Raw genomic sequence first — 24,429 nt, 5'->3', positions numbered from 1 at the left:
TAAAATCATTTCAAGCAGTGAAAGTTTCAGTGGGATGAAGTTTCAAACATGATCAACTTGAAACTTTTCACTGAAAATGTAGACACTTTTTTCCCTCTGCAGAGAGAGTCCTCTCCTACAAAGAAGTCTGGTTTGCAGACTCCTGCGGCTGCCCAGCAGTCCACCATTGCTGCCAACACACCTAAGGGTGGGGCTAGCCCGGCTCCACAGCACTCTGTAATACAGATGATCGAGGACCAGACTCCATACTATTTGTGTATCCTTTACTTCATATGATCAATCAATGAATTAATCTACAGCCATAGTTACTCTTCCTACTGGACAGTCAATGATCAATACATAAACCAAGGGCCAAGGTCCTTGCATAAACATTACTTTCTACAATTTTTGTATCTCATACCATTGTCAGAGCCATATATCTGTCAGGTTACGTTTTCCAATCATATACTTGTAGCATGCTTCTTGCTTTATGATTTTCATCATATGCATATCATAATGTTACTAATTAGACTGATATTTGGCTTTGAAAAGTTATTGTCTTGTGTCATTCTAGATTTAGAGTGACCAGTGATATATAATACACTTATCGCATGTATGGTTGTAAATACAAAATGTAGTACAGTGACTGTCATGGAATGTGAGGTAGTGTATCCTTAACCCACACACCAGTTGTGGACAACCTGCAGCCCACAGAGATCGTGGTCAGCTTCTCCTCCCTGTCCTTCTGGCGCGAGCAACCGACCCCCGACCGATCCTCCCTCACAAACATCAAGGAGAAGGACGAGAAGAAAACCGACGACAGCACGGCTGCGAGCGTTGCCGAGGGCGCCAGCACGGGCTCCGTGAACAAGGAGCAGCGTATAGTCCCGCCAGGCCTGCTCGTGGCAGAGCCGTACTCGTGGAAGAGCCTTGTTACTGGGCAACCGGTGCTGAGGATTCGGTCAACGGCGACGCGAGCAGCGGTGCTCACACTTCCTGAAGGGTACGGAAACTAGATCCTCTCATATTCTTTACTTTCAAGAGTTGCACTTTTAACAGTTACTGATTAATCTTTACCACATTTTGTGTAATTTTAAAACTTCTACTGGAACAGAAACTATAGATTTAAGTTGTAACACACTCAACGTATTGCAGGAAACTTTTCTGAAGATTTAGTTGCTTTTACCTCTTTTAAATCTATAACATTTCTGGGTAGATTACAACTTGGTTTTCCTTTGTAATGAAGAATACAAATTATTTAATTGATAAGAAATTAATGTTTGCAGCAGATCATTTTACTAATGTTCATCTTGGTGTGTTTCCAGACGCCATGTTCTTCGGTTTATCGTGTCAGCTCCGCTGGGTTTCCACATCCACCTGTGCTCCACGGTACAGTTTGTGTTTGGGGAGGAGGAACAAGTCATGCCACATCTCACCAAGGTAAGTACTGTACTGCCTCAAACTGTAGTAAAAATGACACATGTTTAGTTGAGAAGATGAGATTTATGGAATGCTGCTGGTCATACATTTATCAACAAACAGCACTTTTATTTTGAAATATGACAAAAAAATTTGAGCAAATGCTACAAGTTATGAGAGTCTTTTACTTGTTATCTAGGAGAGCTGCAGGTTTGTAGACCAGGCTGTCTCTATGATGCAAGCGCTGGGGAGCATCATTCATTGCTTCAACGACCCAGTAGGTCTGGACGAGGCCAGGAGAAGCCTGGTGAAGGCACACTGTCCCTACCAACCTAACAACGTGGCTGCCAGTTTGCAGCACTTTCAGGTGAGGCACATGTAGGGGATGAGTGAATGAATGAATGAATGAATGAATGAATGAATGAATGAATGAATGAATGAATGAATGAAGGAATGAATGAAGGAATGAATGAATGACAGGCGAGGAAAAGCCTGGTAAAGGCACACATGTGGAGCGAGTGAGAGAGTGAGTGAGTGTGAGTAAGTGTAAGTGAGTGAGTAAGTAAGTGTGAGAGAGTGAGTGAGTGAGTGAGTGAGTAAGTAAGTGTGAGAGAGTGAGTGAGTGAGTGAGTGAGTGAGTGGGTGAGTGAGTGAGTGAGTGAGTGAGTGAGTGAGTGGGTGAGTGAGTGAGTGAGTGAGTGAGTGAGTGAGTGAGTGGGTGAGTGAGTAAGTGAGTGAGTGAGTGCATGAGGTTAAGTGAATAAGAATTCAGTCAACCCTCCATTCATTAAAAGACAACAAGCAAACAAACAAACCCTTGCCCTGTTTTCCACACAGCTGTTTTACCAGGCCCTGTACGCTGCTTTCCGGACTGCGCTGGAAGGCCAGGTTACTCCAGAGATCAGCTTCGCATTCCGAGCCATGAACATGGACGCCTCCACGCGGGAAATCATTGGGCCTGCTCAGGCTAGAACAGGTACTTCTTTTCACAAGAGTTTGACTTCTTTTTTTTTTACTAGACCTTCTCTATCCATCAACCAAAATGAATCCCTCTTACAAGCTCCAGGAGGTGTTTTCCAATGTTTGTAACAGCTGTTTTAACATTAATCAAGCACCAAAAATATGTACCTGATCTCCAAGTAGATGTATGGTTTTCAAGCTTGTTTCTGTTTGTCTTTTTGCTCTTCTTAAAATATGGGTCTTCAAAGTTCATTTTTTTCCTTAAAATACCACTTAAAAGATCTGGAGAAAAGGAGAATTTGTCAAAGACCATACATCCATTTGAATATCAACATGCATTTCTCCAAATGAAACGAAAAATTAAACATGATATTGCTTTTGATTCTGTGTGATACTGTAATTTTCGTACATTTGTATAATCTACATGTATGTAATGTTAGCTCCATATGCATGTAGTAGGGTGTCTCCCTGCCACTTTGCTCTTCTGCTCTGCACTGCTTCTCATGGCAGGACAACAGGCAACCCAAATGTCTTCTGTTGAATAAACCATGTTGCATATGGTATAAGGATAACTTAAAGCTTGCATGTTTTGCCAGCGGGTGTAAAAGGGGGCTTGCTTGTCAATCAACAGGTGGTGGTGGAAGTGCATGGTTGTACAATGTATGCTGTTGTTTTATGACGGATCACTGTGCTGCATTATAAATAAAGGGTCTCTGAGGTAAAATATCATTTAGAAAAGCAACTCATCTGACAGCTTTAGAGACAGGATTTTAGATGTCCCCTCTATTGACTATAAACAGCCCATCGAATGGGACAAAAAGCATGTCAGTGAGTGTTTTTTTATATCAACAAAGCGGCTGTAGCTCAGTATGTGAGGTTTTTAGATAAATTATGAGCACCTCAGAGTCCCTTTATAGCATGTTAGATTGCTGCCTGGCTTGGTGGTTGATAAGCTTTGCTGACAAGTTTGACTTCTGCAGGATTCAGCCACAGACCCGGCACACGTATGTCCATGGCCAGTAGTAGCCTGGGTGAGTTGTATGGGGTCATTGCCAGTCAGAACTGGATTGAGAACCAGTCAGAACTGGTGCATGGTGGTGGTAACCGGTGCATGGTAATTGGTCAGGACCGGTTCTAAGTGGTGGTGGGAGCATGTTTAACACTAATACACCAATCTCTTTTACAGCATGACTTGATTGACACACTTTCACGTAACATTTTTCCTAACTTCCTGCTTGGTCTGTCTTACAAGCGTAAAATGCAGATGTCTGACAGACTGCTGCAGCCGTAAGTGACACACCTGTAGATGCCTGAATAAAAGGACATAATGCCGGTCACTTGATATTTTATAAATTTTTAAGTCATCATGTTGGAAACCCAAATTGTTCCTAGATTGCTGCATTGAAATTTTAAAAAGAGCATTGAAAAGAGCATCAACTACTTTTCTTTGTCTTATGGTAATGAATTAAGGGTTAATGACCCGCCCCGAGGTGTATATGGTGTCATAACACCTGGTCATTGCTATAACCACCGAATAAAACCACCGAGTGAGCGAAGCGAACGAGGTGGTTTTATGAGGTGGTTATAGCACATGACCAGGCGTTATGACATCATATACACCGAGGAATAGGCGGGTCATTAACGTTATTATCACATAGCCTATCCAAACTGACCCATATAAGAGAGACAAATTGCTGTATAATAATATATTCTTTATTTAATACTATACATGTAAAATCAATCCATTGTACATATGATCTTCATATAATCCAATGTAAACAAGCAGTAACTTGTCTTTGAGCACACACGGTTACAAACTGATGGGTTGTTAAATGCTTATAGCTGTTGTTAAGAAAATCGTGCATGTTTACGTCCCCTTTCCTTGTAGTTTGCCTGGAAAAAAATCCCACAGAAGTGTACACATATCGGGATGAGATCGTTGTAGGTAGAAACTTGTAAGAATTTTGGCGATTTTGACCGTAATATTTTCGATGCCAACACATCGGTTTGGGGAGGTTCATAATACAGCGTGTACGTGACTTGGGCCCTGGGGAAGGGGGCGTTTGTTTTGAACAAGGCGACATCACTTTGCCGGCAATATTCTTAATTTTCGCCGGGTAAACCCCTCAGAAACGTGAACATACCGGCCTGGGGTCCTCCTGGGTAGAAACGTAGGAGGATTTTGGCGGCGAAAAGCTGACTACCCTGGAATCCAGAGCACATGTATCATCGGGGGGAGCGGAAGGCCGAAGGGTAGGCCCGGGGAACTCGGAGCGCGGGCCGGTACATATGCTCTAGATTACAGGGTAGTCAGCTTCTCGTCCCTCAACTGCTGCAGCGTCCTGGGCGTCCTCCCCAGCTTCCCATGACCCGAAAACTGCCTCTAAGTCGGCGTCTGACAGTTCGTCAACGAAAAACTCTAATACCCCGTCCAAGGCGATCGAGGAGACAATATGGCGGCGCGGACGTTCGAACTGTTCGAACGCGTTCTGCGAACTGTCGTGTGGGCCGGTTCCACTTTGACGGTGGGGGTGTGATAAATATTGTTTTTAGTCCTTCCGTTTGAATTTAACTTGAATTGAATTTGTTTTCCTTTTTAAATGTATTGTGTATGTATCCTAAGAATTTTTTTTGGGAATCTTAAGACAATAAAGATATTCTAAACAAGGTTAAGAAAAAGATTCATCAAAAAAATACCCCCTCTACAAAATGCAACGGTTTTGTTCTTACATGACGTCAATAAGTGGTGTGTTATGGCGTGATAACAGACCACTTATTGTGGGTAATGGAGGCTTCTGATTGGTCGACGCCATCTACCTATGTGATAATTATATGATAATACTATAATTTCAAAGTTTATGTCTGTCATGTCATAATGTACACTGTTCTAGAGATATTTTTATCCAAAAGGTTAATGAAGATTCCCAGTTTTCAGGGATTGCAAAGTGACCGGTATTATGGTACATAATGTACATAACTGAAAAAAAACTACTACTTAGTATCTATTGTCTAACTCCGTGTTTACTTGATAATAAATGATGTGTGAAACTCTCTGTGGTATTCGATTCCAAACCGCTGTCTTCCCATCATCCACCAGGGTCAGGCCGAGCAAAGTCTCCACGCGGTCGCCACCGGCGTAAGTCGCCTCTAACGTTGCTATGCACGTCAATCACCATGTTCTAAGGTTGCCACGCACCCCATATAAGTGTCACCTGATTGGTTAAACTGCACAATGCATGACTTCACAGTAAACAGTAGTGGTAAAAGTAAACTATAGGCATGACTGAGGAAAGGATTTTTGCCCAATTTGTCCATTATTTACTTTTTTCTGTTTTCTTTTGCCAGGGTGGCTCTCTCAGTGACTGGGCACTGCTTGTTATAGTATAACCCAAATTGTTTGTGTGTATAACTTATACACACAAACAATTACAACAACATGTACAAAAACATATCTTTTACATCATATACCAAAATCATTGTACATGATGATTATCGTATTCTTTTTTACCCAGAGAAAATCTGTATGGAAATGACGAACACTGACAAGAATTTTTTTTGGTTTGATGTAACAGTTACATAATATTTAGTGTCAGATTTTTACTAATTTGCTTTGTTTTCACATAATTTCCATCAAAAGTTAAATCAAGGAGGTTTGATATAGATTAAACCCCCTTGATTAAATTTGTACAATTTAGGCAAAGATGGGCAAAAATCTTGTCAACTTCTAAGCTGTAGTGTACAGAGTGGTTATATGCATTAACTGCATGCCTTTTCAATAATGTATGATTATCTCCTAGCAGAATTCCAGAGGGAAAATGTAAATAGGTCTTTGTGTTAAATCTCTTCCATAGTCCCCCTGCTTGATGTAAACCTTTTCCCCACCAAGTGCTGATAGAAGCAACACTAGTAACAGTAACTGTAGCGTATCCGCAGTTGGAAGGAAAAGGGTTATTATCATAAGTGCAGAGGTTTTTCAGATATGTATATGACAAACGTGTAATATACATGTGTATGCAAATTGTCATGAATTTATATCAAAAGCCTTTCTTGAGCCTTACCTTGAATTCCAAAAGCTACCAAGAACTGATCACAATATTTGCAGTATTATTTTGGTGAATCTGTTTTTTATGATTTGCTGCTTTTTCTGCTTTCCTTTCTCTCGGAACACTTTGGTTTCTTCTATTTTATTTTGAAGGGCTGACAGTTATTAACACTGCTGACAGACCGTTAACACTGCATGACTTTTTTTGTGCATCTTTGCTTTTATCTCTCGCACCTGTCGCCTTCTTCAGAGCACCTCCCAGGCTTCAGACATGACTCCAAAGGTTTGTGCCCACCTTCCCGTCTTAAAGGAAAACCTCACAAATGTTGAAGACTTCTCAGATAAAAGATTCTATTCTCAGGTAGCTTGGGAACCATCCTGGTAAGCTTTACATCCGTTCTGATGTTTGTAAAACTGAGCAGGATGGAACCAAGGCAATTAGTCTCATTGCCTTTTATAGTAGCATGTTCATTACCTAATCATGGTCAAAAATTTTAATATGAAAACAACTAATCATCTGATTAATTCCACAATTTCATTGGTATCATTCTGAAAACAACATACCAAAGAATTATTTTCATCTGAGGTGTACTTCACCGTTTGTGAGTCCCCAATTAAGAGCAAATGCATGCTGCTGTCTGATAAACTTTTCTCTTATTAAGACTCAAGTAGACTAGATCATAAAGATAAAGATCATAATGATTAACATGTAAGAGGTGTAACATGGCAATTCTTTGTAATCATTAGATTAGTCTTAATATGATCCTGACCCCCAACATACAAATTGAATGTATATCCTGTAGACCTGTGCTTTTGGATAATGGAATAACAAACAATGCTGTTTTATTTCCATTTGAAATGTTGACATCAATAACTAGCAAACAATTTGCATGACTTGATTCACAGAATACAGATGCTGGCACATTACATCGACGATAAAGCATTCATTCATTCATTCATTCAATCAATCATTCAGGTGGGAGATGTGAATATACAGAAGCGGAATCAATGATTGGTGGCAAAATACTTGAATAGACATTCAAGTGTTTGATGTGTTGTTATCTTATTTTCCTCCACAGAGGGAGCCAAGGATGTGCCTGACACCTGGAACAACAGGTAACTAGAAATACATCTTATCTTTGATAGAACAGACCATGCTACAGTGCAACTGGGTAAAGTAGACTGACTAGAGTTAATAGAGATGGGTGTGTGGACAAGAAAACTCCAGTGCCGAAAATGTTTTGTTTATCCTTGTTGAAGTTCTTTATTCACAACCAATGAGTACCATCAACAGCCGACATGTTTCAATGACTCGGGATCACATTGTTAGCAGTGACACCTAGCTGCAGTGCAAAGAGAAACAGTCATTATTGCCCTGAAGAAGATGACAGATTGTCATGGAAACATCAGCTGTTATGTAAGATGTTGCTTTTCAAGTTGTGGTTTAAGAACTTTGTTATTTATTCAATCATTCACCAACGGTGACCAACCTGATAGCATTATACCAGTCCTAACATTACCTTAAGGGCGAGACACTTTATCAATAGAAGGTCCAAAGCTCTGAACACCTTGGTATGTTGACCGTCATCAGTGTTGATGTTCCATGCTAGTGAGGTGAGGTCTTAGACTAGTATGTAGTCTTTCTCTACCTCCCAACTGATTTTCCGTTGAATTTTTCAGAGAGCCGACCTCAGAGGAGCACGAGGCAGTGACAAAGATCCAGTCCCACTGGAGAGGAACATTCGTGCGCAAACTTAAGAAGGCACAAACTCCTGGTGGGTCTTATTACTTAATAATGTCTTTTTTTCTTTTGTTGTCCATTGTGCTTTTTCAGAATGTGTTTTTTTCAGAATGTGGTATAATTTCTAATGATACCACATGTGAGATCGAGGACATTTAGGCATTGTATTCTACTGGAGAAGACAACATTTTTGGGTACCAATTTACTTTTTATGGTTTGAGACTGTGTTTTTTTACATTTTGGGCAATCAAAAATCCACATTCATTTTCAATGATTGCAAATTTTTTTTTTGTGATTGCAATTCTTTACTACATTGTAGTAAGTAACATTCATAGATTTTTTTGATTTCAATTGCTTTAGAAAGGACATGTGGTCCACTCCAGAGTTTACAAGCAAATCTTCCTATTTGCAACAACCACACTGTTGTATTCATATTTCATTTAATTTGTCTTGCACCTTTTAAAACATGGTATAACATTACAACAATTGAATAATCCACCCCACAGGTACTGATGAGAACTCCAAGGCTAGAGAGGAGCTGCAGAAAGCCTGGGCCATCCTGGAACCCAACCTGGAGACTATTGGACTCAACCTGCTCAAGTAAGAACCTTCTTTTACTCATAACACAGCACAAACCTACCTCTTCAGCTTTGACTCAATGACTTTGTGTATGCAGTAACACCTTCTCTTTTGGGTCCATCAAAGGGCAGTTTGCTGATATGGTGCCTGTGATGTCATAAATCTGCAATTTGGCTTGAGGATTAAAGACTGTTTATGCCCCAATCTGTTTGACCTGTCTCAGACCAACAAGAAAAAGATTTCGGGCATCAAAGGTCCAAAAAATGTGATCCCTTCTTGTTTTGCAAGTCTTCTGAGACTACCTTTTTTTCACCGTGGACGGATTCTCTGATAAGGTTTGATGATAGTGTATGAAGTCGCTGACTAGTTTTTCTTTGCTTCTGTAGCTGTGCCCAGCAAATCTGGCCCTTTGCGTTTTGCTGTTACCATTTTTGTTGGATGGTTTCTCCCGTCCCCCTTCAGATCTCATACTGCAACATTTATAGATACTGACTGTATATTGTTTGTCTCCAGGGACATGTTTAAGCAGGACCCAGAGCTGATGACCCGCTACCCGTTCCACCAGGACGAGTGGAACAAAATCTCCTACGCGGACTATCAAGGCACCTTCGCCGACCAACCTGCCCACACCTGGTTTGTCGTCTTCAGGTGGGTAACCTGGTTTGGGTTTGTAAGAAGTACAGTCTTGGGTTTCAGGGGATAGGACTATGGTGAAGGTAGCAACAGGATTGAAATTCAGGGTAATGCTTTCTTGTTAGAAATACAAATAAGATTTGCTAAAAGAAGCTATGATTATTGCCCTGTTACGAACCTAGCTTCATATGTTATCTCCTAACTTTTGTCTTTTGTCTTCCTTTTGCAGGGATGTTTTCTATGTGGAGGAAGAGTCGTTGGTAGTGCCCAAGTTGTACACTCCTGTAACAACGTGTATGCTGAGGGTGGTGAACAATGACACACGCGAGGATGTGCCAAGGGTTTTCCAGCGTGTCGCACCACATGTCTACAAGAAAAACAAGGTAAAAACCTCTGACTAGTCCTGAAGCGTCACTGTATGCATCTTACATCTTACAGCAAATTGTTTTTTGTTTGTCTTTTATGTTCTAGTGCCCTGGAAAAAGGTACAATATGACAGTGAATTGGACACAAATCTGACACAAGAAGATGCACAAAATAATGCTTTTTAGTTTGAAAATGACTTTCAAAAACATACCTGGTCTTGGTGCTGAATACCATCCACACACAGGCAAACGCACCTGTCCCTGGTGCTGAACACCCTCCAAACTCACACATATACGCACATACACACACACATACACAGAAAGGCAAACATACCTGTACTTGGTGCTGAACACCATCTAGAATTGGACACAAAATTGAGTTGGACACAAATCTGACACAAGAAAATCCACAAAATAGTAATTCTTAAGTTTGAAAATGACTTTCCAGAAAGGAAGTCACCAGTATTTCACAATTTTTGAAACTTTTTATTCTATTTTCCAGTCTGGCTACACATTTGTCGCAGAGGCACGGGCGGGGGACCTACCATTGCCTGGCAACAAGTGGCGGATGCGTCTGATTGGCTCATCCAGCCCACTGCCTGCTCCACTGAAGGAGACACTGACAACAAACTTCGCAGTGAAGGAGCTGAGGGACTACTACATGCCTAATAAGGACTGCATCATGTTTAGGTAAGGAACTACATACTGTACCAAATAGGGAGCTACATGCCTAATAAGGACTGCATCATGTTTAGGTAAGGAACTACATACTGTACCAAATAGGGAGCTACATGCCTAATAAGGACTGCATCATATTTAGGTAAGGAACTACATACTGTACCAAATAAGGAGCTACATGCCTAATAAGGACTGCATCATGTTTAGGTAAGGAACTACATGTACATACTGTACCAAATAAGGAGCTACATGCTTAATAAGGACTGTGTTATGTTCAGGTAAAAAACTACATACCATGCCAAATAAAGAGCTACATGCCTAATAAGGACTGCATCATGTCAATGTAAGGAACTACATTATATGCCTGATAAGGACTGCACAAATTCAAATTGAAAAGTAATGTTTTACCATAACATTCTTCATTAATTTTTCAAAATGGAAGATTGCTAATTTGAAAATTGAAGATTCTGAAATGCAGATTTCATTACATAATCAAGACTCCTTAATGTTGTGATGTTTATTTTCCCATCAGGTATGCAGTGAAAGTGACGGCGGATCACCTGGTGACCTTGCAGCTGTCGACCTCCAAGCCTGACGTGTACATCCAGCTGCAGGTGCTTGACCACGAGGAGGAGGTCGTGTCAACGCAGGGCAAAGGTCACGCCGTCATCCCTGCCTTCGTGTTCCAAAAGGACTGGCAGCCGGAGGAGAGGCCAAGCAGTAGACAATGTACGTACAAAAAAACAATTATGCATATTACTATGTGACATGCAGTATATGTATCCATGTCTGTTATACAGGTATCCATGTCTATTGCTCCCACATTTGCACACCACACATTTGATAAATTGAATTTCCTGCTCCAGAATGAATAGCAACTGGGAGACAGTACCAGTAGTAGGCAATGTATGTATTATATATACTAAGAAAAAAACAACTAGTATATGCATAGTACATTGTAAAATGATATTATACTGTTACTGTTACAGTAAAAGTAAATGTAGTATATCCATATGCACTCAGGTGTTTCTATGTATGTTTGCACCCACATACACACAGTATGCATCTATATATTCCAACAACCAGTGGACTTGCCCCCTGCTGTAGCGCTTGCATATTGCTCCCACATTCGTATACCACACATTTAGTAAATTGAATTTCCTGCTCCAGAATGAATGGCAACTAGGAGACAGTACCAGTAGTAGACAATGTATGTATTATATATACTAAGAAAAAAACAAGTACATGTACATTTGTAATATATACCCTCCATATGTATCTACATATGTTCACATCCACATACACATACTATGCATCTAGATATTCCAACAACCAGTGGACTTGCCCCCTGCTGTAGTGCTTGCACAACTATGTGTCCCAAGGGCTATAGAAACAGAGATTGGTACATGTACCATTCTATCATCAAAAGATGTTGGAAGCAGTTTACGTTGAAATAACAGTACAGTATATCTCATATTAATATCTCCACATCCTATTGATTTACCTGTTTCCCTCTGCCCCTCAGCCCAGACAGCAGCCCCGTCTGGACCCATGAAGAAAGCCACCAGTAAGGAGAGTGTGGGGACGGACAAGAAGAAACGGAATAGCTCAGCTGGAAGCCGATCTTCGGTACGTCTGGTGTGATAACTCACAGCTTTCTGATCTTCATCTCTTACAATGTTATTGTAACAAGTTGTAACAATCAGGACATCTTCTATTTGCCTACCATACTGTATCATTTTCAACTGTAAACCTGTAGTTTTAGTTGATATGTATGAAGTGTGTGAGAAAGATTAGCTCGTTCACATCTAGTTGGTTGAAAAAATTGACAACACACTTGATTCAAAAACCTTCTTTTCATCCGGAAAACGAAAAAAAGAGATCATTTCAAGTACCTAGTGTACCATTGTAAGCCCGCTGACCTTGACAATGCCCCCCCCCCTCTTCAGCGTGGCAGTCGACACACATCCCCAGTACGGAGTGATGAGGATACTGAAGCAAATAGAAAGGTACGGTAAAACAACAATTTAACCTAACTTGTATCATTCTTACATACCATTATTGCTATAGTACACAGAGGCACCCTTTGTGTTATAAAGGTCAACCATAAGTACAGTAACTGATACATTATGAAATTTTTTAGACATCTTAGGCAGAGCCTGTTTTGTTGTACTGCAGTCAAATTTTCATTTAATCTTAATGTGACATTAGACAGTCTTTTATTAACTTCTGTAGCACATTTGTGAATGTTTTTATTGTTGTTGCAGCCCCACAAGTACATTCTGCAGGCTGTTGTCCTGAGGAAGAGCTGGCCTCTCTCCACCAGTCAGTGGGCCTTCGTCAACCAGCTGAAGGAACTGGAGAAAACAGAACTCAAAAGTATGTAATCTTATCCCTGTCCCTGGTGCCGAACACCATTCCCACTCAGGCAGACATACCAGTCCTTGGTTGTAAATAACATCCACACACAGCTTTGCACACCTGTCCTTGGTGCTGAACACCATCCACACACAAACACACCTGTCTTTGGTGCTGAACACCATCCACACAAAAACACACCTGTCTTTGGTGCTGAACACCATCCACACACAAACACACCCGTCCTTGGTGCTGAACACCATCCACACACAAACACGCCTATCCTTGGTGCTGAACACCATCCACACACAGGCAGATATAAGTATCCCTTGTGCTACACACAAACACAGATGTCCCCGGTGCTAAACACCATTCATGCACAAACACACCTGTTAAAGGCACCTGTCTCTTGGTATAACAGGGTGAAAGAAAAAGAATTATATATAATATTACTGTACTATATACAATATTCGACAATCTTATTTACTGATCTTCCAAAAGGTTTCCCCTGTCGTTCCAAAAGTACTTTGCACATTGATAGTTATAGTTACAATTACCTTGAACATAAACATTTGTGATATCAATGACTGTACATTTAATACTGGGATGAAACCTGAGTATATTCCTCTGTATTGTAGGATAGCTCCCCTGTCTCTGACTCAGTAGCTCCTATAGTTTGTAACCACTGAACAACCCTGTTGCCATGTGTCACACCCGAACCCGCAGAGCCTGCCGAGTTCGAGTCAGCGGTCAGGTCTGAGGTCAGGTCGTCATGTAGGTCTGCCTCCAGCAGAGGTAAGATGGTCAAGGGTCGAAGGGCTGCGAGCACCACCGATAGAGGTCGTCAGTTAGGTCACGCAAAGTTCAATTGAAGGATAACATCCCCCTAGATTTGATGCAAATTCAATGGGAAAATGTTTATTTTTGCTTTACAACAGGATGCTTTACAATGAATGTATAATTCAATTTTTAACATTTTTCTTTCAAGTATAACTTAATCTTTTTTTTTTGTGGCAATTATGTTCAGAGCTCCCTCCAAAACTGTTAAAAATTTTCAGTTGATTTTCAGTGACATGTAGTTGCCACCATTCAAGCTGTCTTCTGGTATAAACTGGCCAAATTTAATTCATGTAGGGATGTTATCCATGAAATGAAGATAGCAGGACCTAACGTAACACATCACTCTAACTCTCACTCCATCAGCATGCTGTGTATATCGAGCACATCAACAAACCGAATGCATGAGACAATAACATCTTTTCATCACTGATGTATACAAGAGAAATGAAACTCTTAGGGTGGACTTTTCCTTTTGCTTGGAAATTATTTACCCTTAGTAAGCTGTTTGCATGAAATATCATATGATCTCTCAGAATATGCCACATTAAAGGCAGAAAGATAGATATCAATCAATGTAATTTTAGATCAATAATCCAGATGCACATAGATGCCCATGCAGGCTGAAAAGGCCTCCAAAATGAGTACAAAGCATTCTAATATTTAAATAGCCTAAAATCCAGTCCTGAACACTATACGCTTCTTGCCTTTGAGCAGAGGTAAAACAGAGCGGGTATAGCGTTCTTGGCTAGATTTCAGGCTAATGTTTTGAGGAAGTCCACTGTAGCTGTTTCATTTCTCAAACATTTAAGACTTATTTCAAAATATATCACTGATGCAGCTTTTTCTCTCTACTAGGTCGGCATGCATGGCTACAACAATGTTTATTTGCATGCAAGATCTCCAAGAATGGCAAAACGTTGTACTTATTGCAGTAGACTTGTTGATTTGCTTACAAGAGTTTGTTTTCTTAGATGCTGTACCAGGGAAGGACAGGTCCGTGTCTCCGCCCCGCAGCGAGAAGTCGGCGATCAGTAAGGCTGGAGGGAAGAAGGGGAAGGATAAGGACAAGGGGAAGGGAGACAAGGGCGAGAAGGCTGCTTCAAGACCACCGTCTGTGGTAAGTGGGACTCTCCTCAAACACGGGACGTCCATTTAACGTCCTATCCGAGGAATGTCCCTAACTGAAGCTACATGTAGATACTCATCTACATCTGAATGAAGTGAGGAAAGTCGTGTAAAATGCCTTTCCAAGGGGCACAACATTGGTGTATATCAGTGGTTTCGAACTCAGGACCTCTCGGTTTTGGGCGCCACACGATGCCACACAGTTTCTTGGATCTTTGAGATAGGCCTGTCCAGTTAAACTTCATTAACACTTAACACTTATTTGGAAGGACACTTAAAAATTTAGGGCCTGGAACAAATTCTTTTATAATCATCTGACTATTAATAATTACAACAGAAACAAGAGTCCGTAGGACACAATTCTCCGTGAAGTATTTATAGTATGTACCCACACAAATTGCATCTCTGCACAGTCCAAGAAGGGTTTTAGAGCAAGTAAAGAAAAAGTGTTTGTTTATCTTTTTCTTTCAATACAGGAGTGGTCAACCTGCTGAAAAGTATGTTTTTACAGCATGGCACAGATGGGATCTAGAAATTCCGAGAAAAGTCACAAAGTTAGATCTAGATGGCCCCTTTTCAATTATCAACGAACCATTTACGAAGCAGAAACACTGTCACAAAAATCGTTTTTATGTTTTTAAAAAGGGACATGTTTTTTTATAAGGGGGCAAATTAAATCCACATATGTTTTGAAAATAGGGCCGTTTTTTTAAAGGGGGCAAATTAAATCCACATATGTTTTGAAAATGGCACATGTTTTTAAAAAGGGGGCAAATTAAATCCACATATGTTTTGAAAATGGGACATGTTTTTAAAAATTAAATCCACATATGTTTTGAAAATAGGACATGGTTTTTCTTATGGGTCATATCTTTTAAAACAATATGCATCTTAAAAATAACCAAAATGAGAATATGAGACGAAAAAAAAACATACACCATTTTCATTTTGTACCGTGTATAAGTTTGTTCCCCAATCCAGGAAACCCACCGGTTTGCAAAGTGGTGCTTTCAAAATGGTCTATCGTTTCCGATTTACCCCCCATTTTGATAGTGGTGCTTTCCAGTTACGCCGATTTCAAACTGGTCGATTTCAAACTGGTCGATTTCAAACTCCAAACGGAAATGACTTAAGGTTCCGGGTCGGAGTTCAATTGTGACGGGGGGTTGGGTCATGACCCGGTAATCTGCAGGAAGTGCGTGGTCGTCACCCTGATTTCTGCCCGAGATTGCTTGGTGATGGTTTTAGCTGTGTATGAATATTTTGAATCTTCTGAAAAGCCCGTGAGTTGTAGTATTTTTGGGCGCGGTGCAGTTGGTTCGCTATCGAAGCCTTTTTTGTATTAGTCCGCGGGAACGGTGATGCGGTTTTCTCGCCTGATGACCCAAATAGCATCGTTTTTAATGCATTTTCACCGAATTTGCGTCATCGGAGATTGCGAAAAAGTTATCACATTAGGCGGACTTTCCGTCGTTTCGGTGCTGCATATTGGCAGAAAAGCCTCTTTAAGAGTTGGCGTCGGTGACGTCACGCAGTGACGTCATGGTTCTCGAGGAAAACAGCAGGGGGTCGCGTTTTAAGTTCGTAGCTTTTAACTGAAACGAAGAATATGTCAAATTTTGGTATAGACTGGTAGACCACGGGTCGCACATTCCGAATCAAACGCGTCCGACATCAAATTCTTCACTACTTCGCCGTGAAGGCCCCTTAAGCAGCACAATGCTCCCTAAATGTGTAAAACTAAAAGAATGCATTCTGGCACAGTCCAAAGCGCAACCTGGAGCATATCATCAGAGCTAGAAGCGGGCAGTTTAAATAAGTGCGTCCGAGATGTGTAGCGCGCCTAGTAGGCTGTCACTTCACACCATCAAAAGAAGAAAAGATCGCGACGTTAAGGAGTGATGAACCAAAAGTCAGAAAACCAAGTTTCGCCTTAAGAAGGCTTAAAGCACTTAGATTTTAGCTTAATTCACCCATTTAAGTCATCATAAAGGCGGGGCATCGCGAAAATCATACCGAAGGTCAAGTTGAGACATGGGCTTCCATCAAATGACGTAGTCAGTGAATTCCTTTTAAAAACGGTTTGGCGGCCAGAAATGATTAAAGATGGCCGTATTTGAGGTTTGGGGGGGGGGGGGCACATGGGGGAGGGGGGCGCCAAGCACCTGTCCATGGATATATCGAATTTAAAAGAGAAAAAAGGGCAAACTTCGGGGTTTTTTCAAACAAACTTACAGATTTTGATAAAAGCTTTCGAATGCGTCGAAATAACGTCATCTATGACGTCCTCGACGTAGCCGCTGCCGTCCTTTTAAGGTCTCGGACCGGAGTTTTTTTGCGATTTCGTATGTAGGCCGACACCCTCAGGTCGACGGGCTACAATTCCGCCAAGAAAAGTAGGACGGAAAATGTAATCACATGGTCGAAAAGCGGTTTTCTGCTGTTTTCCAATGTATCTATCGGTATTGTCCGTTGTCCCTTTATTTTGGGTAGAAACCATAGTAAAATGTAAATTTGGCATCCGAGAATTATCATTTTTTTACACTTTTTTGATCGAACCTGCTCGGAAAAAACGAGTTTTCCTGGGGTCACGGCATATATGCTGAGAAAGCTTAGTAAATGGTGTCTCTGAAAAATGAAAAAAATAAAAAAGTCATGTGATAACTTTTTCGCAATCTCCGATGACGCAAATTCGGTGAAAATGCATTAAAAACGATGCTATTTGGGTCATCAGGCGAGAAAACCGCATCACCGTTCCCGCGGACTAATACAAAAAAGGCTTCGATAGCGAACCAACTGCACCGCGCCCAAAAATACTACAACTCACGGGCTTTTCAGAAGATTCAAAATATTCATACACAGCTAAAACCATCACCAAGCAATCTCGGGCAGAAATCAGGGTGACGACCACGCACTTCCTGCAGATTACCGGGTCATGACCCAACCCCCCGTCACAATTGAACTCCGACCCGGAACCTTAAGTCATTTCCGTTTGGAGTTTGAAATCGACCAGTTTGAAATCGACCAGTTTGAAATCGGCGTAACTGGAAAGCACCACTATCAAAATGGGGGGTAAATCGGAAACGATAGACCATTTTGAAAGCACCACTTTGCAAACCGGTGGGTTTCCTGGATTGGGGAACAAACTTATACACGGTACAAAATGAAAATGGTGTATGTTTTTTTTTCGTCTCATATTCTCATTTTGGTTATTTTTAAGATGCATATTGTTTTAAAAGATATGACCCATAAGAAAAACCATGTCCTATTTTCAAAACATATGTGGATTTAATTTTTAAAAACATGTCCCATTTTCAAAACATATGTGGATTTAATTTGCCCCCTTTTTAAAAACATGTGCCATTTTCAAAACATATGTGGATTTAATTTGCCCCCTTTAAAAAAACGGCCCTATTTTCAAAACATATGTGGATTTAATTTGCCCCCTTATAAAAAAACATGTCCCTTTTTAAAAACATATATACGATTTTTGTGACAGTGTTTCTGCTTCGTACCATTCAGCCTTACAACTAAGATGTATCAGAAATCACAAATATGCAGTAAATCCTCTTTCCACAATTTATTGCAGGCCGGCCTGATCTATAGCTATCAAGCTATTTGCAATAAAAAAGGCTAATTTATATTATCGTAACATTTCACGAAGGTCAAAGGTCACGGGATCTAACCACCCGGAAGTGACACTGGCGCGCGCACTTTTCTGAGAGATATTTCTCAACAATCTTTCATCCCCTGCGTAAACTTTTTACATTGTCACAGCCTCCGTATTATAAACTACAAGTGTGCTAAGTTTGAAGGTCCAGAGATTTGCCATTTTCACACTGTGCGTAAAAGTGCATCGTCCGTCCCGTGCGCACATACTGTATGCGAGTTGCGAGTGGACACGGCAATACTTAGACTGGAGGTCACTCTGCACATGTTCGCAGCTAAAACTCACAATTCCCGTTGCCGCATTGGTATGTAACTTGGTGTATCGTTTGCTAGGTTGCGTGTGGTGATGCACGTTGTCTATTTTTCAATGTAACAGTGACTATACGATCACAGCAAGTAAGGAAGATTTATACCCCGTATCTGCCTGAAGTATTCCAGTCATGCATAACGGATTATAACATGGTCCCTATGGCTGGGCAGTGGGACATAGCATTAATTTTAGGGGTGCAATTACGATATTGGATTGACGTTTAAAGTACAGTCAAACCTGTCTATAGCGGTCACTCAAGGGACTGGCCAAAACTGGCCGCTAAGGACAGGTGGCCGCTATGGAGAAAATGTTGATTAATTGACCACGAGTGACACATGTTTTCAGTACCCACTGAGATACATTTATTCACCGTACAGTACACATTGTAAACATTGCATAGGTAAGGCACATTTTAGAAGTTCGATTGTTGTTCTTTTACTTCTATTATGGGCTTGAAAAAAGAATTATTGTATCTGCCAACTCCAAAATCCATGGCTTGCTCGAGCTTCATGTCTGAACAGACCAGCATCGCTATACTCTACTCTTGATCCTTCGCGACTGCTTCGCTGCCGGCACACGCGTCACCAACGAGTTTTAATCATATGAAACAAAGTCCTTCGCAGCAAAATGCCACCCAGTTAGTTAAGAACAAAATATATGTTGCTCAGTTGCCACTTACTGTTCGTTTTCGACCGTTTTCAAACATAAAATCGTGGCGATAATTTTCCTTAGTCTGTTGTTGTTTGCTTGTCATGATCGGCTTCTACCATTATGCTAATAGGGTAATGAGAGGAAGGTCGCTCTGTTGAGGGCTTTTTCTTTTCAGAAAATTGCAACAGCCCAAATTTTACATCATTGTAATGTTATTCATATCTAGTTTGAAGCTTTTGGTTAAGTAATTATCCTCAGTGATAGTTTGCAGCAAAATAAATTTAACACACTATACCTCCGCAACAGTGGTGTCTTCCGATGACCTTTATACTGCTCCGCCATTTTGAAAATCGTGTTTCAGTGGGCACATTTTCCGATGAATTCCCGGGGAAAACGGAAATATTGGGCCGACATTGAAACATTCTTGTTTTCTTTATTATTATCCTGTCAAGTTGAGTTCACATAAACTTGATAACTGCGTGAAAAAATGAAGATTTTGAACCTGGCGTGCGGTGGCGATGCAGCTTCCACCGGCGCACATTGACCGTTATCGGCTGTGTTACTGTACTCGCGGGACCGAAAATCGTCTGGCCGCGACCGCGTTGGACAGGTGGCCGCTATAGCCTAATTCTTAATGCTTATGTCAATGGGAAAAATCAAAGGGACCGACAAAAAGTGACCACTATGGGCAGGTGGCCGCTATGCAAAGGTGACCGCTAATACAGGTTTGACTGTAGTTATGGTGTAACAAAGCTATTGTGCATCACCACGCCGAACCAGGCAAACGATATGCCAAGTTACACACCAATGCGACAACGGGATCGTGAGTTATAGCTGCGAACGCGCAAACAAAAGCATTTCCAATACTCCCAGAAGGAGGTCATCCTCCTTCCCGGAGTAATAAAGAAAGAACAACATAGAGGGAATGGTGCCCTGTAAAATTACATCTAGCAACAAGTTGAATTACGGGTTTTTTTCAAAGCTTAATTTTTAAGATACCAGTGGATCCTTTTGTATACAGAATGGACAAGTATTAACCACAATAATAATGTATTGGAAGAGCCTATCTGGCCAAGTATACATGTACACATGATTTTATTTTGTTAATTTGGTTTGTCTATTTTGTCCCTCTAGCAATTTGACACCACCAAGCCCTACTGGATGCTGAGGCTTGTGAGTGATGGCACTGCTGCTGTAAGTTCACCTGTTTTTGCAGCTAACTTTTATATAACGCTACATTTTGTTAAATACAACATAAGACAGTATAGACTACGTGAGCCCTGTAGCACTGCACTTTTCCATGTCCATAGCCCATGGGCCACACAGGCCACTAAAACAAGGGCTGGTAATGGAGTGTGTTCAACTCCCATACTCTTTCTCATGAGTGCTAAGCAGAGAAAGCAGTATTGTACAATTTTTCAACCCCGTTTGAACCCCAACCCTCTTAGTGCAAGGCAAACACTCTAACCCCTAAGCCATTGCACCGGTCACTATGTCTGAAGATAGGTGCTTACTTGAGTGTTATTCTGTTTTCCTTAGGAGGAGCTGGACGTGAAGAAGGACACGGAACGCCAGGAGGAGATCAAAGCCATGAAGCAGGCGTGGGAAGCGGCGGAGCCCGGTCGCGCCGTGAAGGCCATGCAGTCCCGTCTCCAGTTCCTCAACAAACGCAGGAAAACGGGAGCGATAGATAAAGAGAATGTGGTTGAGGAGGAGGCAGCAGGGAGTGTGATCACGACTGATGCTGCAAGTGAAGGTGAGTCATTCCTTTCTTCCTTCATTCATTTACTCAACTCACTCACACACTCCCTCACTAACTTCTCCATCCCATCCTTAGAACAAATGATTAGCCCTTTCAACCTGTAATACATAACCAGCTGCTTTACTGTGTTTGTTAAGCTGGTGTTTTGCACTGAAAGGCAGTTAGATAAGTTGACTAATACCTGTCCCTGGTGCTAGAGACTTTCCAATTATTATATATGATTAACTTACTTTGGACGCAAGTCTTAGATCATAAACCATACTGTGTGTTCAGAGGCGGCGGCACGATATTTTGAATGGGGGGGCGAGATAAGTTGAGCCAATACTAGGGGGGTCCGGGGGTATGCTCCCCCGGGAAATTTTGAAATCTAGACCCTCTGAAATGCTATTTTCTGCATTCTGAGAGGCAAATTTTGTTGGAAGAGTAAGCTAAGTTTAATGACATCGTTATTTGTTAAAAAAAAATGCTGAAGGGTTTCAGCTTGATTTGTGGGGAACGTCGCCCTCCCGACATAGCACGACATGCTCCCACAGGAAAATTTAGAATTCTTGACCCATTGAAACGCTATTTCCTGAACTCTTAGGGGCAAATTTTGATGGTTAAGTAATCTAAGTTTAATGACATCTCTATATGTGAAAGGTTTCAGCCTGAGTTTTGTTGGACGACGCACACCCGACATATGATTTTTCCGCCGGAGCGCGACATTGAAAACTTTGAAATTTTGACCAATTGAAACGCTGTTTCCTAAATTTTTAGGGGCAAATTTTGCTGACAAAGTAAGCTAAAAAGGTTGATGACATCTCTATATGTGAAAAAATACAGACGGGTTTCAGCTTGAGTTTTGAGGTGCGACGGCCTCGAGCCCTCCCGACATATTTTTCGCCGGCGGCAACGTTCTCCTCCCGGAAAATGTTGAAATCTTGAATGCTTTTTTCCTGAGAGGCAACTTTCGCTGATAGATTGAACAAATACAGAAGGGTTTCAGCATGAGCTTTGGAGGGCGACGCTGTCCCGACATATATACGCCGGCGGCGCAACAATCCTAGTGCGCAGCAATCCTAGTGTGCTAACGTACGTCGGAGAAAATTGTGAAATCTTGACCCGCTGAAACGCTATTTCCTGCATTTTGAGAGACAAATTTTGTTGGTAGAGTACGCTAAGTTAAGAAAATCTCTGTTAGTGAAAAGATTCATAAGGGTTTCAGCTTGATTTTTGGGGGGGCGACGCCCCCCCAACACATTTTTCGGGGGGGCAGCCGCCCCCCTTGCCCCCCCTGTGCCGCCGCCACTGGTGTTAGTGCAGTTAGCCAGTGCAGATACCTGTCCTTGGTTCTGAACACCTTCCACACATTCATTCATATCTAATCTATGATGAAGTACTTTCAATACAAGTTTTTAACCATATACCATACGGTATGTTTTATGCAGTGACGGCCCAGTCACGTACAACCCCAGTTCCTTCAGAGATCGACCACCCTGTTGTTAGCGAAGTTTTCTCTGTGGAACCGCCTAGACCGCCCACACCGAAGGACGCCATCCAACCTGTGGACAGGACGCCATTCATTAAGTGAGTCAATAGAACATGTCTTTTGGATGTTTAGCTGAAAGTTTGATTGTCATCAGGTTTATCCTGAGTGTTGAAGGTTGAGTAGATTTGTTTCCTGTTTTTGTTATCATTGAAAATTCAATATTACACAGGAATCTTCCACATTTTTTTGCAATACTGGTAGTAACTTAACAGCATGCACAGACTACAAACCTTTTATAAGGTACAAACCTCTTGTGAGGCACAAACCTTTTGTGAAGTATGATTCAAATTGACCAGTTAGTTCTTACGCCCAATGGTATGTGTGTTTGCAACGTTGCTCCTTTATATACAGAAAAAAGCAACAGCACCGCCCAAGTTGATACACTGTTGATTTTGCTCACTTAATGTGTGTTTTGTAACTGATGTACCATTTGCATTGTTCCTTCCACAGGAAAGCCACAGGGCCGCCCAAGTTGATAGATGAGGAGGAGATAGTAAAGAGGCAGCAGGAGAGGATGGAGGAGATCAGGAGGTTCCGGGCATTCCGAGAGGACGTCCTGGAGCGACGGGAGGCGGACAGGCTGGAGAGGAACCGGCTCAAGGAGAGGCAGCTGCAGGAGTGCGAGGAGATGCAGGTGATTGGTCCATTCCTAGCCAATCGGAAGGCTGGGCTTCCATTTTCAAACTAGAGATATTGATGACTGATCAGGTTATTCTTACTAATCAGGCCACTGGACTCCTCGTTTTCCATTTTTTAACTAAAGATGTTGGTGGGTGATTGGCTTATTTGTGAGTTTTGTGACCAATCAGTAAACTGGACTTCCGGGTGCCCATTTTCAAAGTTTAATCAAACCGGCTGGCTGGTGATTGGCTTTTTTCTGACGAATCAGACTCCTTGGCTTCCATTTTCAAACTAGAGATGGTGGTCATTTGAAAGCGTGTAATTCCTTCCAAGATGGTTTCTTCATTTTATGTCTTTCTGAATTATACCTGTGTTTTTGTAACCTCTGTGCATCTTGTATTTTCAGGCTGCCCTGGACCGAGCCCGTAACGCCATCAACACGCCGCGGGAAGCCTACAGGCAGAAGTTCCTGGAAGTCGAGCGGAGAAAGCGGGAGGCGGAAGAAGCCGCTGAAGCAGCCAAGATGGCAGAGATGGAGAAATCACCGTCCCCGAAGGGCAAGAGCGAAAAGGGGAAGAGCGCTGGGAAAAAGGGGAAGAAATAAATGATCTATAACTCTATTCACAATCTGTTTTAGTTTTATTCACAGCACAACTTAATGTTTAATTCATGACTGAATTCTTCTGTACATATTTTATGACATGATTAGCTGTGTCCTTGAGGGTCAACAGTTAGTTTAATAAGCTGCTATCACTTAATCGACATTAAAAAAAACTTGTACATTGTAAAATAAAACAGAAGGCTCAGAATTACTATTTTTTGTACAGCCATGAGGGCTGTAGTTCCACATTTGTTCTATACAGGTTCCACAGTAGCTCGAAGATAAATTTTCACTGGTTGGAGGTTGTACAAAAAATGAAAATTTTCTACATTGTTTAAAACTCCTCATGCAATTTTCTCAGTGTATGAAATATATCTCATGCTAATCTACATGTAATTCAAATTTGTGAAGAAAGATGACATATGTATATTTTTGACTGGTGTGTTCTTTCTCAAGTGTCTTGCTTATAAGTGTCATTAAAATCTTATTTTCAAGAAATGTGACTTCAGTGTACAGCGTACTTATTTTTACATCTGACTACATACTAGATAAAAGAGAAATTATAAAC

At 41.3% G+C, this 24,429-nt stretch overlaps 1 protein-coding gene across 18 annotated transcripts in view; it reads left to right on the top strand.

The window, feature by feature from the left end:
* LOC136435436 (androglobin-like) overlaps positions 1-24,364 on the top strand; it is a 59,288-nt gene extending 34,924 nt beyond the window's left edge. For 13 of the 18 annotated variants that reach the window (XM_066428982.1, XM_066428948.1, XM_066428940.1 and 10 more), the window contains exons 17-41: positions 103-256; positions 670-982; positions 1,305-1,419; positions 1,598-1,765; positions 2,236-2,374; positions 3,339-3,389; positions 5,456-5,494; positions 6,651-6,683; positions 7,480-7,516; positions 8,081-8,175; positions 8,648-8,741; positions 9,234-9,368; positions 9,583-9,736; positions 10,221-10,408; positions 10,929-11,125; positions 11,922-12,025; positions 12,346-12,405; positions 12,664-12,775; positions 13,481-13,549; positions 14,566-14,711; positions 20,484-20,543; positions 20,889-21,105; positions 22,539-22,677; positions 23,090-23,273; positions 23,667-24,364. In XM_066428982.1, coding sequence (XP_066285079.1) covers positions 103-256; positions 670-982; positions 1,305-1,419; positions 1,598-1,765; positions 2,236-2,374; positions 3,339-3,389; positions 5,456-5,494; positions 6,651-6,683; positions 7,480-7,516; positions 8,081-8,175; positions 8,648-8,741; positions 9,234-9,368; positions 9,583-9,736; positions 10,221-10,408; positions 10,929-11,125; positions 11,922-12,025; positions 12,346-12,405; positions 12,664-12,775; positions 13,481-13,549; positions 14,566-14,711; positions 20,484-20,543; positions 20,889-21,105; positions 22,539-22,677; positions 23,090-23,273; positions 23,667-23,864 — 3,201 coding nt within the window. In that variant the 3' untranslated portion in view covers positions 23,865-24,364. The remainder of the gene's footprint in view (positions 1-102; positions 257-669; positions 983-1,304; positions 1,420-1,597; positions 1,766-2,235; positions 2,375-3,338; positions 3,390-5,455; positions 5,495-6,650; positions 6,684-7,479; positions 7,517-8,080; positions 8,176-8,647; positions 8,742-9,233; positions 9,369-9,582; positions 9,737-10,220; positions 10,409-10,928; positions 11,126-11,921; positions 12,026-12,345; positions 12,406-12,663; positions 12,776-13,480; positions 13,550-14,565; positions 14,712-20,483; positions 20,544-20,888; positions 21,106-22,538; positions 22,678-23,089; positions 23,274-23,666) is intronic. The other 5 variants (XM_066428973.1, XM_066428956.1, XM_066428991.1 and 2 more) reach the window with 5 other exon arrangements.
* Positions 24,365-24,429: the final 65 nt, after the last annotated feature.

The sequence above is a fragment of the Branchiostoma lanceolatum genome, chromosome 1 (assembly GCF_035083965.1).
Source record: "Branchiostoma lanceolatum isolate klBraLanc5 chromosome 1, klBraLanc5.hap2, whole genome shotgun sequence".
Classification (NCBI taxonomy): Eukaryota; Metazoa; Chordata; class Leptocardii; order Amphioxiformes; family Branchiostomatidae; genus Branchiostoma; species Branchiostoma lanceolatum.
Note: the sequence above shows the minus strand (reverse complement) of the source record. Positions and strands in the feature narration are given on the sequence as shown.